An 18,476-nucleotide genomic window follows, 5' to 3' on the forward strand; every position below is an offset into this window, starting at 1 on the left:
ATGCTCATTACCAGCCAGTGAGGTTGAGAATTCTGGTTCCCTGTTTGTTTTGCTCTTACACTACCCCAGGGGTAGTCTTGGAATGACTCATAATCTCACAAGAGTGGATGTCTAGGTTCCTTGCTTGACCATTGCAGGAGTGGGTGGGATCAGCTTTTTCTGTGGTGATGTGCTGGAGTAGAGCAGCTACTGTCTAAAAGTTTTCTTTTCCTAGCTAATATGAGCCCTTCCTGGTTGTTTGTCTAGCAAGAGAGAGGAGTCCTTTCATTTGAGGTTTTTTTGGGGGTGGGGGGGGGTCTGTTCTGTGCTTGTCGGTGCATCTGGGTTGCTGACTTTTTCCAATCAAAGAGTGGGATATATTAGGCAAAAAGAAAACCTATGGAACTTCAGTGCCATGTTATTCCTTGAGTCCTGTGGTTTCTAGCTAATTTGCCTTCTTAACATTTTTCAGAATGTATTTGTTTCATTTATAGTGTCTACAGGTTTTGTTTGTATTGCCTAAGAGGGAAAAGTACATCTCCATCATCCAGTAAATGGAGGAAGTGTAGCCTTTGATTTCAATGAGTTGGCTCTGTTGTTTTTGATTTATATTTCATTGATTTCTGCTCTGATCCTTATTTCTTCTTTTGTTTTTGTCCTTTAATTTCTTGAGGTACAAGGTGAAGTCATTGATTTGAGATTTCTAACAGGTATTTAGTGCTGTAACTTTTCCCCTCAATTATTGCTTTAACTGCCTTGCACAGATTTTGGTAAGTTTTGTTTTCATTTTCATTCATTTAAAAATAGATTGAATTTTCTCTTTTGGTTTCTTTTTTGACTTACTCGTCAGAGAAAATTCTTTGTATTACTTGAAACCTTTAAAATTTATCAGTAGTTGTTTCATGGCCTGAATATAGATCTGTCTTGGTGAATCTTCCATATGTCCTTGAATAGAATGTGTATTTTGCTAGTTTGTGTAGAGTATCCTGTCAGTGTCACTTAATGTCAGTTTGTTTGATGGTGTTCTTCTGGTTGATAATGTTGTTCAAAGTTATTATATTCTTACTGATTTTCTGTTTACTCGTTCTACCAATTGAGAGAGGTTTGTTGAAATCTCCATATATAATTGTGGATTTTCCCATTTCTTTTTGTAGTTCTGTTATTATTACATCATGTAGTTGGAAGCTGTTACTAGATGAATAAATGTTTAGGATTTTTATATTGTCTTAATGAGTTAAAGCCTTTATCTTTGTAAAATGATCCTCTTTTTTCCTGATATTGTTGATTTTTTTTATGTCTTTTTATGGAAGTGTAATTAACATAGTGTTACATTAGTTTCAGGGGTACAATATTATTCAACAATTCTATACATTTCTCAGTGCTCATCAACATAATCATTAATCTAATCACCTTTATTACTGTTCTTCTTATCTATTTTACCCACTTACACTTTACTCTTTTCCATTTTACTCCCCATTCCCCACCTTCCCTGCTGGCAGCCCCCAGTTCTTTGTATTTATGGGTCTGTTTCTGTTTTGTTTGTTCACTTATTGTTTTCTTTTTTAGATTCCACACATAAGCTAAATCATATGGAATTTGTCTTTCCCTGGTTGACTTATTTTAGCATTATACTCTCTAGATTCATTCATGTTGTTGCAAATGGAAAGATTTTATTCTTTTTTTTTTTTAATGGCTGAGTAATACTCCATTACCTACACATACATGCACACCTTCTTTATTCATCTATCCATAGACACTTTGGTTGCTTCCATATGTTGGCTATTGTAAATAATACTGCAGTAAACATAGAAGTACATGTATCTTTTTGAATTAGTACTTTTATTTCGGTAAATATTCAAGTGGAATTACTGGATTATATGATACTTCTACTTTTAATTTTTTGAGGGATCACTATGCTGTTTTACACAATGGCTGCATCCGTTGAGATTCCACCAACAGTGCATAAGGGTTTCTTTTTCTGTATGTCTCCTTTGGAGAAATGTACATTCAGGGCTTTTGCCCACTTTTTAATCAGATTTTTTTTGTGTGTGTGTGTGTTGAGTTGTGTAAGTTCTTTGTATTTTATTTTATTTTATTTTTATTTTTTAACATTTATTTATTTTTTGAGACAGAGAGAGACAGAGCATGAACAGGGGAGGGGCAGAGAGAGAGGGAGACAGAATCTGAAACGGGCTCCAGGCTCTGAGCTGTCAGTACAGAGCCCGACGCGGGGCTCGAACTCGCGGACTTCGAGATCATGACCTGAGCCGAAGTCCGACGCTTAACTGACTGAGCCACCCAGGTGCCCCTCTTTGTATATTTTGAATATTTACCCCTTATCAGATTTATCATGTACAAACATTGTCCCTGTTCAGTGGATTGCTTTTAGTTGAGGGTATCCTTAGCTGTGCGAAAGCATTTTATTTTGATGTAGTCCCAAAGTTTATCCTTGCTTTTATTTATATGCCTGAGGAGACATATCTAGAAAAATTTTTCTATGGCTGATGTCAAAGATATTACTGCCTATGTTTTCTTCTAAGAGTTTTCTGGTTTCAGGTCTTATATTTAGATTTTCAATCTATTTTGAGTTTTTTTTGTGTGTGGGTGACTAAGAAAGTGGTCCAGTTTTGTTCTTTTTTTTTTTTTTTTTTCAAATGTGTGCTTACTTAGAGTGTGAGCAGGGGAGGGGCAGAGGGGGGGTGGGGGACACAGAATCTGAAGCAGGCTCCAGGCTCTGAGCTGTCAGCACAGAGCCCGACGTGGGGCTTGGACCCACAAACCGTGAGGTCATGACCTGAGCTGAAGTTGGATGCTTAACCGACTGAGCCACCCAGAGCCCCCTCTCTACTTTGTTGTGGATGTATAGAAATGCAACAGAGTTCTGTATATTACTCTATTATTCTTTTATCTTGTGATTTTACTGAATTCATTTACAGTATAATAAAATGATGGAGTCTTTAGAGTTTTGTATGTATAGTATCATGTCATCTGCAAACAGTGGCAGTTTTACTTCTTCCTTACCAGTTTGGATACTTTTCGTTTCTTTTTCTTGTCTGATTGCTGCAGCTAGGACTTCGGTACTGTGTTGAATAAAATGGCCAGAGTGAACATCCTTGTCTCCTCCCTGATCTTAACAGGAAAAGCTTTTTTTAAATTTGCACTGTTGACTATGATGTTGGCTGTGGGTTTTTCATATATGGCCTTTATTATGTTGAGAAATGTTCCTTCTACACCTACTTTGTTGAGGGTTTTTATCATGAATACATGTTGTACTTTGTCAAATGCCTTTTCTGCATCTATTGACATCATATCATTTTTATCCTTTCTCCTATTAATGTGATGTATCATGTTGATTCATTTGCAAATATTGAACTACACTTGTATCCTATGAAAAAAATCCCACTTGATTGTGGTGAATGATTCTTATTGATTATTGCGGGATTCCGTTGGTAATATTTTGTTGAGAATTTTTGCACCTATATTAGATAGGATTGTAGTTCTCTTTTTCTTGTAGTGTCTTTATCTGGTTTTTGTATCAGGTTAATGCTGGCCTTGTAAAATAAATTTCGAAGCTTTACTTCCTTTTTTTTTTTTTTTTTTTTTTTTTTTTTTTGATAATAGTTTGAGAAGACTAGGTATTAACTCTTCTTTAAATGTTTGGTAGAATTCACCTTTGTTAAACCCACTATCTTTGTGAAATAAGCCTCCTTTTTCTGATAATATTGATTAAAAAATTTTTTTTAATGTTTATTTTATTTTTGAGAGAGAGAGAGAGACAGACCACGAGCAGGGGAGGGGCAGAGAGAGAGAGGGAGGCGCAGAACCCGAAGCAGGTTCCAGGCTCTGAGCTTTCAGCGCAGAGCCTGACATGGGGCTCGAACCCATGAACCGTGAGATCATGACCTGAGTTGAAGTCCGATGCTCAGCTGACTGAGCCACCCAGGCATCCTGATAATATTGATTTTTAAATCTACTTTAAGTGATATTAATATAACCATTTTTACTTTTTTTGATACTCCATGATGTAATATGAACTGTTTCTCTGGCTGCTTTAAAGATACTTAAAAGTATATTATGTATAAAGATTTTTGCCAATTGTAATCATATGTTTTAGTTTACGTTTCTTTCTTTCTTTGGATATATTGATACATGGTTTACATTTCATTATGTTTCTATTGCTTGGTGTTTAAAGAGTGCTTTTGTTCTGTATGCTTATAATATCATTAAGAATGGCAGATTGTTGACATTTTTCCCGATTTTTTTCACCTGCATTATCTCCTTGTTAGTGGCTCCAAATTCAAGTATATTTGGCCTTTTGAAGTTAACTTACAGCTAACTTAAACTCTCTTCATTTATTTTTAAGTAAACTCTACTCTTGGGGCTCAAACTCACGACCCCAAGATCAAGTGTCATGTGCTCCATTTACTGAGCCAGCCAGGTGCCCCATACTCTGTTAATTTTTTAAAGTATTTTTTCTATGTGTTTCATTTTAGTTATTAGCTATTACTTGATTTCTTGTGCTGTAAATCTTATACAATATATTTTTCATCTTTTTTTTTTTTCAGTATATTTTTCATCTTAGACCTTGGTCATTTTCATCGCTAGAAGTTCAAATTTTTAAAAACTCTTATTCATATTTCTACTTAACATGTTTAATGTTTTTGCCAGCTTTTTGAACAGTGAGTGTATTCACTACAATTGTTTTATAAGATTTGTGTACTAAATTTGTTATGTGTCATTTCAAGATTGGTTTGACTGGTATTTGTTTCATTATTGGATGTAATTTGTTGCTTCTGTGTGTATGTCTTGTAAGTTTGTATTGATTTTTAATCATTGTGAATTTTATCTTGTTATGTTCTCTATTTTAGTATGCCTAAAAATACTTTTTGTACTTTGTTCTGTGACATGGTTATTAGAAAAGTTTGTCCCTTCTGGGTCTTGGTTTTATGTTTTGTTTAGATAGACCAGAGCTCAGTTTAGTCTAGGGTTAACTTTTCCCACTTTCGGAGGCATAATCCTTCTTAGTACTTTGATGCAGTATTAATTATTGGGTGTTTTAATTCTGACTTTCCGAAACAAGCATTATTTGCATCCTTCTGTGAGTTCTGGTGCTGGGGTTATTTCTGATTCAACTGGTGGTTCTCTACCTGGCCTTGAATAGTTCTCTCACATGCAAGTACTGATTACTCAGTATTTTCTAGGACAGGCCTCTGTAGATCTCTTCCTTTTTCTTTCTCTCTAGCTCTCTCCTCCGTGCCAGTATTCCTTTTGAGTTCTAACTGCCTTGGCTTTCTTGGACGCCCAACATTATTTCTTCAACTTGGGGAGACCGCATGCCCTGCCTGGGTTCCTTCTGCCTGTTCATGGCCTGGAAACTCAAGGCAGTAAGCTGGGCAAATGTATGGCCTCTCTTGTTGTTTGTTTTTTGTTTCCCAGGATCACTGTCTTTCATTACTTTTCCAAAATCTTCAGTGCTGTTGTTTCATATACATTTTGTTAGGTTTTTGTTATCTTATGCAAAAGGTTGAAGTTGGTCCCTTTTACTCAATCCCGACTAGAAGTGATATTATTATGGTTTTATTGTATATTTTCATAATGACTAGTGATGTTGAGCACATTTTAATTTGCTTGTTGACCATTTGTGTGTTTTCCTTTGTGAAGAGTTTGGTAAAATCCCCCTCCCCCCCCCCCCCCTTTTTAATTCTATCTTTTTAAAGATCCTTACATGTCCTGGATACTAGTCTTTTGTTAGACAAATGTTTTGTAAGTACTTTCTCCAAGTCTGTGTTTTTTTCCCTCCTTTCCTTTTCTTTTTTTTTTTTTTTTTTTTTTAATAATTTTTTTTTTCAACGTTTATTTATTTTTGGGACAGAGAGAGACAGAGCATGAATGGGGGAGGGGCAGAGAGAGAGGGAGACACAGAATCTGAAACAGGCTCCAGGCTCTGAGCCGTCAGCCCAGAGCCTGACGGCGGGGCTCGAACTCACGGACCGCGAGATCGTGACCTGGCTGAAGTCGGACGCTTAACCGACTGCGCCACCCAGGCGCCCTCCTTTTCTTTTTTAATGTTTATTTATTTCTGAGACAGAGAACATGAACAGGGGAGGGACAGAGAAAGGGGCAGACACAGAATCCAAAGCAAGCTCCAGGCTCCAAGCTGTCAGCATAGAGCCCGACGCCGGGCTCTAACCCGTGAACTGTGAGATCATGACCTGAGCTGAAGTTGGACGCTCAACTGACTGAGCCGACCCAGTCACCCCATCTCATTTACTTAACTGTGCTTTTGACGAGCAGAAATATTTGTCTGATGGTCTGTCAGTTTTTTGTCTTTATTGTCTACTATGAGCTAAGACACTTTTGCCTAACCCTGAAATCATGAAGGTCATTTGCTTTGTTTCATCTAAAACTTTTTGTTAATTTATACTTAGGTCTGTAATGTATCTCAAGTTAAGTTTTGTAGGGTCTGTTGTTTGCATCTGGATAACCAGTTGTTTCTGCCCCATTTGTTGAAAAGAGTCTCCTTTCCTTACTGAACTGCTTTGGTGAAACAGCACTTGGCTGCATAAGTGGGCTATTGCCGGAGTCTTCATTCGGCTCCATTGATTTATTTGTCTTTATATCATTGTAATACTAGTTTGATTATTTGTACTTCATAGTAAGTCTTGAAGTTAGATTTGCAAGTCCTTCAACCTTTTTTATCCTTATCAAGATTGCTTTGCGTATTTTAAGTCTTAAGCACTTTATATAAATTACAATATTAGCTTTTCTGTTTCTTCAAAAAGGTTGATAGGATTATGATTATCATTGCTTTCAATCTGTAGGTCAGTTTGAGGAGAATTGACATGTTAACATGTTGAGTCTTCCTATTAAAAAAATATTTTTAATGTTTGTTTATTTTTGAGAGAGACAGAGTGTGAGTAGGAGAGTGGCAGAGCAGGGGGAGGGGAGGGGGGAGGGCAGAATCTGAAGCAGGCTCCAGGTTCTTAAGGTGTCAGCACAGAACCTGACACGGGGTTCGAACTCATGAACTGTGAGATCATGACCTGGGCTGAAGTTGGACACTTATCCCACTGAGTCCCCTGGGTGCCACAAGTCTTCCTCTTAATTACAAGGTATATCTCCATTTATTTAGATCATCTTTGTTTTTTTTTTTCTTCCCTATATTTTGTAGTTTTCAGTCTTTGGTCTTGCACGTCTTTTGTTTTACTTTTATTTATTAAAAAACATTTTTTTAAAGTTTATTTATTTATGTTTGAGAGGGAGAGAGAGCATGAACAGAAGGGCAGAGAGAGGGAGACCGAGAACTGAGGCAGGCTCCAGGCTCTGAGCTGTCAACTTAGAGCCAGAAGAGGGGCTCAAACTCACTGCAAGATCATGACCTTAGCCGAAGTCGGTCGCTCAACCGACTGAGCCTCCCGGGCACCCCTGCATATAGATTAGAATTTTAATACATCAGTTTTGTAAAGCTATTCCTTTTAGCATTTATTTCTTTAGCAATTTCAATATCTTTCCTTACCCTTTTATCATGTATTTATATAGTGTACCACTTACAGTTAATACTATATCACTTCTTGAATGTGTAGAAATCTTGCAACCATAGAGATTGTTTGATGTACCCTTTGTCTGCTGTCAGTTATGCTCTTGTTATATGTGTTAGATCTATATGTTATAACCTTCAGAAAACAGTATTATAATTTTTGCTTTCAATAATCATTTGTAGTTTTGAGAATTTAAGAACTAAAATTTTTTATATTCTTCAGATATTTACCATTTGTGGTCCTCTTCTTCACTTCCTAAAGATTTATATTTTCATCTAGTACCATTTCCTTTTATTATGAAGAACTTCTTCTATTAGCCTTTGTTGTAGTCCATGTCTCCTGGTGATGAATTCTGTTTACTGCCTTTTACGTGAAAATATCTGTTTCACCTTTGTTTTTGAAGGATATATTAGTTGCATATAGAATTCTGGGTGGAATTACAGTTCTTTTTCTTGAAGCACTTTAAAGATTTTATTTTACTGTCTTTTGGCTTCCATACTTTATGATGAGAAATCAGCCATTTCTCTAATCACCGTTCCCCTGTATCTGATGTGTCATTTTCTCTTGGCTCCTTGAAGAGATTGTCCTGCGTTTGCTTTTCAGCAACCAGTTTGGCTATTTGGGATTCCCTGTGCTTTTTGAATCCGTAAAGTTGTCTTTCTTCAAATCAAAATTTTCATCTACTAGTTTTCAGAACTCTTTTTGGTATTCTCATATTCTGTATTCTTACTCCCTACCCCTTTTCTTCCTCCTTTTCCAGACCATCAGTTATACATGTTCGATTTCTTGATACCATTCAGTCGGTCCCTGAAGCCTTGTTCATTTTTTCCCCACTATTTTCTCTCAGAGTAAAGATTTGAGTTAGTGTAGCTTCAAGCTCACTGACTCTATTTGTCATCTTGATTCTGTTAAATCTGTCCAGTAAATTTTTCACTTCACAAATTTTAGCTTTGGGTTTTAGAATTTTTATTGAATTCTTTTTTATAGTTTCTTGTTGGGATTTCTTATTTCACTTCATAGAGGTACATTTTTATTTGCCTCCTAGGACTCTATTATAATCGCTATTTAAAGTCTTAATTCCAGTGTCTAGGTCATCTTAAGGTTGGTTGGCCTTTATTGATTATCGTTTATCGTAAGCATGATTAGCATTTTTCTGGTTCTTAATAGATAAGGTAATTTGGATTGTTTTCTAGACGTTGTGAATGTTGTATGTGGGAAGCCTTGATTCTGTTATATTCCTTTGAGGAAATTGTTACTGCTTTTATCAGGCAGTTGATTGGTTGGATTCAAACTGCTTATTCTATATTTTGAGCAGTTGCTTAAATCTTCTTTTATTTCATTTTTCCTTAATTGGGTTCAAGCTTGTTCTGTGCATGTATGGTCCAAGGTTACTGAGACAGATCCTGTGTGTACAAATTTGCCTTCAGGCTAAAAGTAAGTCCTAAAAAATGGGAGACTTCTTGCTGGTTCCTTCCAAGTTTTGACTTCTAGTGGGAAACCAGAATCTGGCTGTTTATCTGTATAGGAGTTTCTCTCTTATAACCTTACTTAGCTGTTTTGGAAGTACAAATGAATTTTATTACAGATTTAAAAATATTTGGTGTGTTTCAGTTCATTGCAGTTATTATCTTTTATTGGTCTTAAATGATTTCATCTTTGGCTGGCAGGAACCTCTTTAGGTTGGCTGATAAATCCTTTGGACATGACTACAGTAGTCTTTTATTGCTTCCTGGCTAGTTGATAGAACAAGTTACCTGGACTTACTTGACCTAGACCAAGAATTCTCTACATCTCTTAGGGGTCCTGGTTCCTTTGGGAAATGTTGTTTGGAGACCACAACCTTGGCACTAGGTTGCTCATGTCTGTTGTAACCTTGAGCCTTTGTAAAATACAAGAGAATATAGATTATTTTGTTTTATTTTTTTAAAGTTAAAAAAAATGTTTATTTTTGAGAGAGAGAGCATGAGCAGGGGAGGGGCAGAGAGAAAGGGAGACACAGAATTCAAAGCAGGCTTCAGGCTCTGAAGGTGTCAGCACAGAGCCTGACACGGGGCTTGAATTCATGAGCCATGAGATCATGACCTGAACTGAAGTCAGACACTTAACCGACTGAGCCACGTCAGGTGCCCCAAGATAGGTTATTTTAGATTTATTTTTTATCTTTTGCTTTAAAAAAAAAAAAAAAGAAAAGAAATAGTGATGGTAAATGTTTTATCCTACAGATGCGTCTGTGTGCCACAGTTACATCTTCTATATAATATGAGGAAGATCAAACTTAAAACCTTCTCTTTTATCATTTTATTTATTTTTATCTATTTATATTATTTTCATTTATTACCTTGTTGTTTTTGCAATATGATGGTAATCACAGTGTGGGCAAGCCAGTATGAGTGCAATAGATTGTTACATAACCACAGCTTCCTGAGGGTCAGTATTTTTGTTGGCTGTACTTGATTTAGTGAGTTGATACAGTGGGTTTTATCCTTTGGCAGAAGAATCTAATATAAAGTAGTAAAAGTATTTGGAAATTGACATTTACATTCTGAAGATGGAAAATAGTTGCATCATTTTTTGCTATACTATATGATGTAGAAAAGAAAGAGCCACCTTGTGTAACTTGGCATTTGTTGGGGCCATTTCAATTAAAGGTGTTTTTTCTTTTTCCTTCGTTTTCTTTCTTGTTTTTTTTTTTTCCTCTAAAATGTGAGGTCTTTAATGTGTGCTTGTTTGTTTGTTTTTGGTTTCCTTATAATGTCTGTTACCTTTCATAGGATTTACTTGTACTATTTTTAATTTTTAGTTTTTTCCCCTGCCTTGGCCCCCTACTTATACCTTTTTAACACTACTTCTCACTAAAATAAGAATGGATCTGTGGAATTGTAATAGTAACATGTGTGACTGCATCCTGCCCTATAAAACCTTCTACTTTGGATTGGTTGACTATAGGATCTGGAGTCCCTGTGGTCAAGGTCCCTCATACCAGATCCTTTCTTCTTGGGTTTAGGGTACAGTCTTCTAACTATAACTTAACCTTCTTTTCTTTTCCTGAAAGTTTTTTCTTTAAAGTCTCCTATATTATTTTTATCTTTAGTAGGAAGATATAACATGTAGTAATGTATTGCTACAAAAATTCCAATTATAAAAGAAATGAAGTATTTTGGAATAAAGAAATAAATTCACTCATAATCTTACCATCCTCACCATAATCCTGTTAATATGTTTTGTATATTTTAGAGTTCATTTCTATGTATAAATATTTGTTAATGTACTATTACATTAGTTCTCTCAGTGTTATACAGTTAGACTTTTCATACAATTTTTATAGTTATAATAAAAAGCCATATAAAGTATTTTTATATACATACATTTTCATGTCTTGAAATTAAAGTATATAAATGATATAAAAATGACAGTACTTAGTGCCTATTTCTATCATATTTTTCCTTTGGCTCTCTAGAAATGAAGTAATTGAATTAGTATTTTTCTGGAATCATGTTGCTATAAGTTGCTTTCCAAAAGAATTGGATTATAGTGCTATCAACAGTATATGAAACAGTATTTGCCGCCCCCCCCGATTTTTTTTAATGTTTATTTATTTTTGAGAGAGAGAGAGAGAGAGAGAGAGAGAGTGAGTGTGTGTGAGCAGGTGAGGGGTAGAGAGAGGGAGACACAGAACCCAAAGCAGTCTCCAGGTCCAAACTGTTAGCACAGAGCCCGATGCGGGGCTCGAACCCACAAACTGTGAGATCACGACCTGAGCAAAGTCGGGCGTTTTAACCAACTGAGCCACCCAGCTGCCCCTCATTTAAATCAAAATTCAAAGTTTTTGACTTTGGCTCTTTATTTTAGGAGAAACCAAACCTAACTGACTATGATAATACTAGATAATCCTAGACAGAAAGCAAAGGGATAGAGGCAAATGTTAAAAACTGTGCTTCAGCCCCCTCTTTGTATTTATTCACGTTACAAAAAATCATGGCAGGAATGTAATAGTTGAGTAATACTTTTGTAAAGTTGTTATCTGATGGTGTTCCTGGTTGGCTCAGTCAGAGCATGTGACTCTTTGATCTGTGGGTTGTGAGTTCACACCCCACATTGGGTGTAGCAATTACTTAAAACGTGTGTATATGTGTACATATTTATATACGCACATATGTATAGATGTGTATAAAATTATCTGGTGTTCTGAGGATGATCCCATGTCGAGGAGAATTACTTTGTGAGGAATGTTCTGAAAAACTCTTAGTGGTAAGTAGTGCACATACTCCCACATTTTTAATAGTTTTGAAGTTACAGAGAATTTGTTATAGCTTGGTAATCTGAAAAATCTTTTTTTCTTTTTTTTACATAGAGATGTGAACTGTGTCCTCATAAGGATGGAGCTTTAAAAAGAACAGATAATGGGGGTAAGTACAGAGACTTTTTAAAAATTTTTTATTGAAAAGTGGAGTGGGGGGTATTTAAAAATACCTGGCAGTTCATATTATAATATCAAATAAATGTTTACCACTCAAATAATTGTAATAGTAGTGTATGTAATTTATGGATTTCTTCCCCCCTACTTCGTGGGCAAACTTCTAAGCACTTTTCTTGTGCAGAATGGTCTACATACTTCTAATTAAAATCTTGATTTAAAAAAAAATGGGTACGGTTTCTTATATTAGAAATTATTTTTGGAAACATAAACCACTTTTTTTGTTAGAGCTAAAATCTAGCGTTTTAGAATCTTTTTTTCCCTCTCTTTTGTGTATTGCTAGACAGATGATATTTCCAGTGAATTCTTAATTTTAACACCCTGAGGAATTTTGTTGCTTGAATATAAAGAAATACTGACTTCTGTCTTTAAATTTTGGTGTGCTTTCCTGAGAACTCTTGTGTATTTCTCATTTATATCTCCATTTTTCATTACTTTCCTCTGAGAAATCCGTGTTTCTTTATAACTCAGTACCATTCTTAAATATGTAAACATGAATGTCTTAAACTGTGCATACTATGAAAACTAACCAATAAAGAAACTTTTAAAAGCACAGGTTATAACTACTGTTAGTACACTTCCATTTTGGGCAGCCAATTCTAAAGCATTTTGGGATAGAGTAATGATGTTAGTAAATGAAAGGGAAAAATAAAATGTTTTTGCCTGGCTCTACATAAATTTATTTATATACAAACTTAATGGTTAGACTGTTACACAGTCATGTACAAAATTTAAAAAATGTTAGAAACCTTTTCTCCTATCCTTGTTCACCATTTGCCTGGTTTCTCAACAACTTTCCTGCTTTGATATAGTTGCTGTTATTACTTCTCTACATATCCTTCTAGGTTTTTTATTTTTGCATATAGAAATAAATGTGAATTAACGAATATTTTCTTCTCTAATTTTTAAGTATCTTAATTTTTCCAGTGAACAAATTTATCTATTAATAGTTTAAAGCTTTCTTTTTTTGTGTGATCAGTCACCTGTTGATAGACTTTCTGATCTTCTGCTTTCATGACTTGTATACACGTCATTTTGCATATATGCGCTTATGTCTGTAGGATTATTAATTCCCAGGGGTGGAACTGTTGGGTGAAAGGGATTTTGCAGTTAATTTGGTAGATATTCCCAAATTATTCTCCCTAGTGGTTGTGCCAATTTGTTTCCAGCAGCAGTGAATGAAAAACTTGTGTTCTCCATACCCTTTGGTAATCCAGTAGGTGAAAATTGGTATCTCAAAGCATTTATTTTACATTTCTCTTATTATGAGTAAAGCTGAGCATCTTACGTTTTTAAAAGCAATTTGCATTTTTCTCTTTGTGGTCTGTTAATATGATTTTTCTCTTTGGTTGTTGATCATTTTCTTTTTGATTTGTTGGAGCTTTCATAGGAGCCCCTCATTCCTTAGGCTTTTGTGATATGAGTTGAACCAGGTTTTCCCAGTTGTTCAGTCTTATGGGGCTTTTTACCATGCAGAAGTTCTTGATTTTTATTTAGGTTTATTTTTTAATCTTGTCTTTCATGGCTTCTGTATTTTGAACCATTAGTTAGAAAGGCTTTCCATACTCCAGAGTTAGTAAAGGAATTCTTTCACATTTTCCTCTAGTATTTTTATGGTTTCTTTTTTTTTTACAGTTTAATCTTTGATACATTTGGAATGTATCCAGGTAATACAATGTGAGGTATGGATCCAACTTTATTTTTTCCTAGATGCTAAAATGCTTCCATTTGTCCCATCACCATTTATTAAACTGTTCATCTTTTCTTCACTGATTTGAAATGCCATCTTTGTTAGAGTCTAAATTTGATGTGTATTTAAAACATTCTGACTAAATTATGTTCCAAAATTGATTTGTAAATTATTTTGGAACCTGGAATGCATTTTCCTATAGAAATGCTAATTGTATTTCTAGAGTAGTTAACAAAACCCCACGATGTACCTGATGGTACAGTATTGATAATAACTGTTCTTTAATATCTAATACCCTTTTTTTCATGCTGGAAAGTATATTACAAGTTTTTAGTTTAGGTTTTCCTTTTCTGGCAATCAGGATGAGGAGTTTCTCAATGCAGCTTTTAATTTTCTCAATCTCAGCTGCTGTTTGTAGTTCTCAGTTGTTAAAGGTAAGTAAATACTTAAGCTTAACATAGGTTAGTATGTGAAAAGTGGGGTTGGGGTATTACAGGCAGAAGGAGAAGCAAATGATAAAGACACAGATATACAGAATTGGAAACAATTGGGAATTAGACTAAGGTTTGAATGGCAGGCCTTCTGAGAGGTGAAACCGATAATACACACAAAGTTGTCATTCCTTCCCCTCCCCTGCTCCTGTCCTTCCCTTCTCCTCCCTTTCCTCCCGCCCCCTTCCCCACCTCCTTTTCTGTCCTAAGGACTTCATCCTGTTGATTGTGGGGAGCCACTGAAGCTGAGGAGTAACAGATTTCTATTTTAGAAGGATCACTCTCTGATGGCATTGTGGTGAATAGATTGGAAGGATATGACACTACACCAGCTATAAAAAAGAATAGTGGAGCTGAATTATAAGTGCATTTAACATATTTGAAATCAACTATATATCCTGGGGGATGGGGAGAGATATAGGCAAATAAATAAATTGTAGAGGTAATTCAGTTTGGCATTTTACCCAGTGAGCATACACTCTAGGCAAACGTTAATGGGACTCCCTGTGAATGACTGTAAGGCTTTCCCAACCATCATTGACAAAGATATGAAATATATTATTGAGGGGTCAGGCAAGAGATGGTGATGCTACTTCTCATTTATTTTTTTAATTAAGAAAATTTTTAATTCTAGTATAGTTAACATACAGTGTTATATTAGTTTCAAGAGTAAAAGATAGTGATTCAACAATTCTGTATATTACTCCATGCTCATCAAGAGTATTACACATTTTTTGGGGCGCCTGGGTGGCGCAGTCGGTTAAGCGTCCGACTTCAGCCAGGTCACGATCTCGCGGTCCGTGAGTTCGAGCCCCGCGTCGGGCTCTGGGCTGATGGCTCAGAGCCTGGAGCCTGCTTCCGATTCTGTGTCTCCCTCTCTCTCTGCCCCTCCCCCGTTCATGCTCTGTCTCTCTCTGTCACAAAAATAAATAAACGTTGAAAAAAAAAAAAACTTAAAAAAAAAAAAAAGAGTATTACACATTTTTGTTTTGTTTTGTTTTTGAGAGAGAGCCTGAGTGGGGGAAGGGCAGAGGGAGAGAGAGAGAATCTTAGGCAGGTGCCATGCCCAGGCTTGATCTCATGTGATAATGACCCAAGCCAAACTTAAGAGTCAGGTGCTTAATTGACTGAGCCACCCAGGCAGCCTGATAAGTGTTACTCTTCTTCCCCTTCACCTATTTCATACCCCCCCCCCCCCCCCCGCCTCCCACCACACCTCCTCTCAGGTAACCATTAGTTTGTTCTCTATAGTTAAGAGTACGTTTTTTTTTTTTTTTGGTTTGTCTCTTTTTTTGGTTTGTTCATTTCTTAAATTCCACATATGAGTGAAATAATACGGTATTTGTCTTTCTCTGACTTTTTTCACTTAGCATTATAACTCTAGATTCATCTGTGTTGTTGCAAATGACAAGCTTTCATTCCTTTTAATAGCTGAATAATAGTCCATTATATGTATATACTATGTCTTTTTTAAAGTTTAAGTTTATTTTCTTTGCAGCAATCTCTGCACCCAGCGTGAGTCTTGAACTCACAACCCTGAGATCAGGAGTTGCATGCTCTTCTGACTGAGCCAGCCAGGCACTCCCACATCTTCTTAGCCATTCATCTATCAGTGGACATTTGGGCAGCTTCCATAATTTGGCTATTGTAAATAATGCAGCAATAAACATAGGAGTGAATATATCTTTTCAAACCAGAGTTTTTTTTGTATTCTTTGGGTAGATACCTAGGAGTGTGATTGCTGGATCATATGGCAATTTTATTTCTAATTTTTGAGGAATCTCCATACTGTTTTCCATAGTGGCTGCACAATTTTGCATTTTCACTAGTTGTGCACGAGGGTTCCTTTTTCCTCACATCCTCACCAACACTTGTTGTTTGTTGTGTTTTTTATTTTAGCCATTATGACAGGTGTGGGGTGATAGTTCATTGTGCTTTTGATTTGCATTTCTCTGATGATGAGTGATGTTGAGCATCTTTTCATGTGTCTGTGGGTCATCTAGATGTCTTCTTTGGAGGAATGTCTATGTCCTCTGCCCATTTTTAATGGATTATTTATTACTTGAATTGTTGAAGAAATTTCAAAATGAATTGAGGGTCATTGGTAGACACTATGTGACAGAAAGATGAGGAGAACTTACAGAATCATGATATTTATATATATTCAAAATGATATACAGTGTAATGCATTTTCTGTTGGAATTTTAAGGGATTTTTCAAGGATAGTTTTTTTTAAAAATTGTTTTTCATGTTTATTTATTTTTGAGAGACAGAGTGCAAGTGGTGGAGGGGCAGAGAGAGAGGGAGACGCAGAATCTGAAGCAGGCTCCAGGCTCTGAGTGGTCAGCACAGAGTTTGACACAGGGCTCGAACTCAAAAACCACGAGATCAGGACCTGAGCTGAAGTTGGGCCTTTAACTGACTGAGCCACCCGGGTGCCCCAAGGATAGTTTTGATTATGCTTATTTTTTGCTTTAGAATCTGAACCTTGCAAAGATGAGACTCTGCTTTATTGCAGTCTAAGAGAGAGGTTGATGAGGGACTGGTTGAAGATAGTAGTAGGAGGGTAAAAATGAAGGAATGGACAGCAGAGGTATTAAGTGGTAAAAGTTTACAGGTATATTGAAACATTATATGTCTATTTCATTATGGGAAATTTTGAGCCTACAAAAAAGTAGGGAGAATCCCCAGGGACCAACCTTTAACAGTGATCAAGTCATGGCCAGTCTTGTTTCATTTATACCTTTCCATACCCCATTCTGACGATTATTTTGAATTTTGTGAGCATCACTGACACGCATGGATATTTAAAAAATACACAATATATTATGACACATAAAAAATTGACAAGAATTTCTTAAAGCCATCAACTGTTCAGTCTTTGTTTGAAGTTTCCTGATCTCCTAAATGTTTTTCTTTTTCTGTTTTTATCTTTTTCTTAATTTTTTTATTGTTTATGTATTTGTTTTGAGAGAGAGAGAATGTGCATGCGTGCCAGCATAGGGGAGGGGCAGAGAGGGAGAGACAGGATCCCAAGTAGGCTCCGTGCTGTCAGTGCAGAGCCCAGTGTGGGGCTTGGTCTCATGAACTGTGACATCATGACCTGACCCGAAATCAAGATGCTTAACCCACTGGGCCACTTGGTACCCCTAAATGTTATCTTTTTATGTTTGAATAAGTCAGTATCCAAATAAGGTCCATAAGCTGGATCTATAAGGTGCCTACGTTGCAATTGCTTAAAATATCTCTTAGGTCTCTTTGTAATCCTCCCCCTTGATTTCCTTGTTGGTTTACTTGTGGAAAATGTGGGACATTTGCCCTGCAGGGTTTCTCACAGTAGATGTTGCTGATGGCATCTCAGATGGTGTGTGTGTGAACACGTTGCTTTGTTCCATGTATTTTCTGTACATGAGTAGTTAGGCTTGATCGTTCAGTTTATTGTGGGGGCAGCTAAAAATACTTCATGGTGTTGTATACTTCTTCATGAAGCATATGATACTTCCTTTTTTCTTTTTTGTGGTATCAGCAGCTGTTGACCAGTATCTAGACCATTATTTTATTGAATAGAGGTTGAATAAATTGTGATATTCTATCATGCATTAGGATTACTTCTTTTATTCCCACCACCCCATCCCGTCTAGCAGGATTACTTCTATAAAGAAAACCTATTTCTTATCAATTATTTCATTATCCTGAAATATAGTTTGTGAAGGAAGGACAAGATCTTTTATTCTTTTTTCTTAAAATTGAGGTAAAATTCCTGTAGAATAAAATTTACCATCCTAAGATATACAGTTCAGTGGTATTTAGTATTTTGACAGTATTGGTCAACTGCTACCCCAGTTAATTTCCAAAACTAACTAACTTACTTACTTTCTTTTTTAATATTTTTCTAATGTTTTATTTATTTTTGAGAGAGAATGATGAGAGAGAGAGAACATGAGCAGGGGAGGGGCAGAGAGAGAGTGGGTCAGAGGATCCAAAGTGGGCTCTGTGCTGAGAGCAGAGAGCCCAACTTGGGGCTCGAAGTCATGAACCATGAGATCATGACCCGAGCCGAAGTCAGATGCTTAACCAACTGAGCCACCCAGGTGCCCCCAAAACATTTTTTTGAAAAGTGGATTTATTTTGAGAGAGTGCATTCGTGCGTGGAGGAGAGGCAGAGAGAGAGAGGGAGAGAGAGAATCCCAGCCAGGCTCCACACCATCAGTGCAGAGCCAGACGGGGCTCAATCCCACAAACTGCAAGATCATGACCTGAGTTGAAATCAAGAGTTGGATGCTCAGCTGACTGAGCCACCCAGG

General features: G+C 36.3%; 1 protein-coding gene across 10 annotated transcripts in view; it reads left to right on the forward strand.

The window, feature by feature from the left end:
• The window catches only part of MLLT10 (MLLT10 histone lysine methyltransferase DOT1L cofactor), a 240,055-nt gene that overhangs the window by 29,712 nt on the left and 191,867 nt on the right, over positions 1-18,476 (forward strand). For all 10 annotated transcript variants that reach the window (XM_047066600.1, XM_047066599.1, XM_047066598.1 and 7 more), the window contains one exon: positions 11,869-11,923. In XM_047066600.1, the coding sequence (XP_046922556.1) occupies positions 11,869-11,923 (55 nt within the window). The remainder of the gene's footprint in view (positions 1-11,868; positions 11,924-18,476) is intronic.

The sequence above is a fragment of the Lynx rufus genome, unplaced genomic scaffold (genome assembly GCF_022079265.1).
Source record: "Lynx rufus isolate CCGP_SWC_20201006 ecotype Redwood Valley unplaced genomic scaffold, mLynRuf1.p SCAF_7, whole genome shotgun sequence".
In the NCBI taxonomy this organism is placed as follows: Eukaryota; Metazoa; Chordata; class Mammalia; order Carnivora; family Felidae; genus Lynx; species Lynx rufus.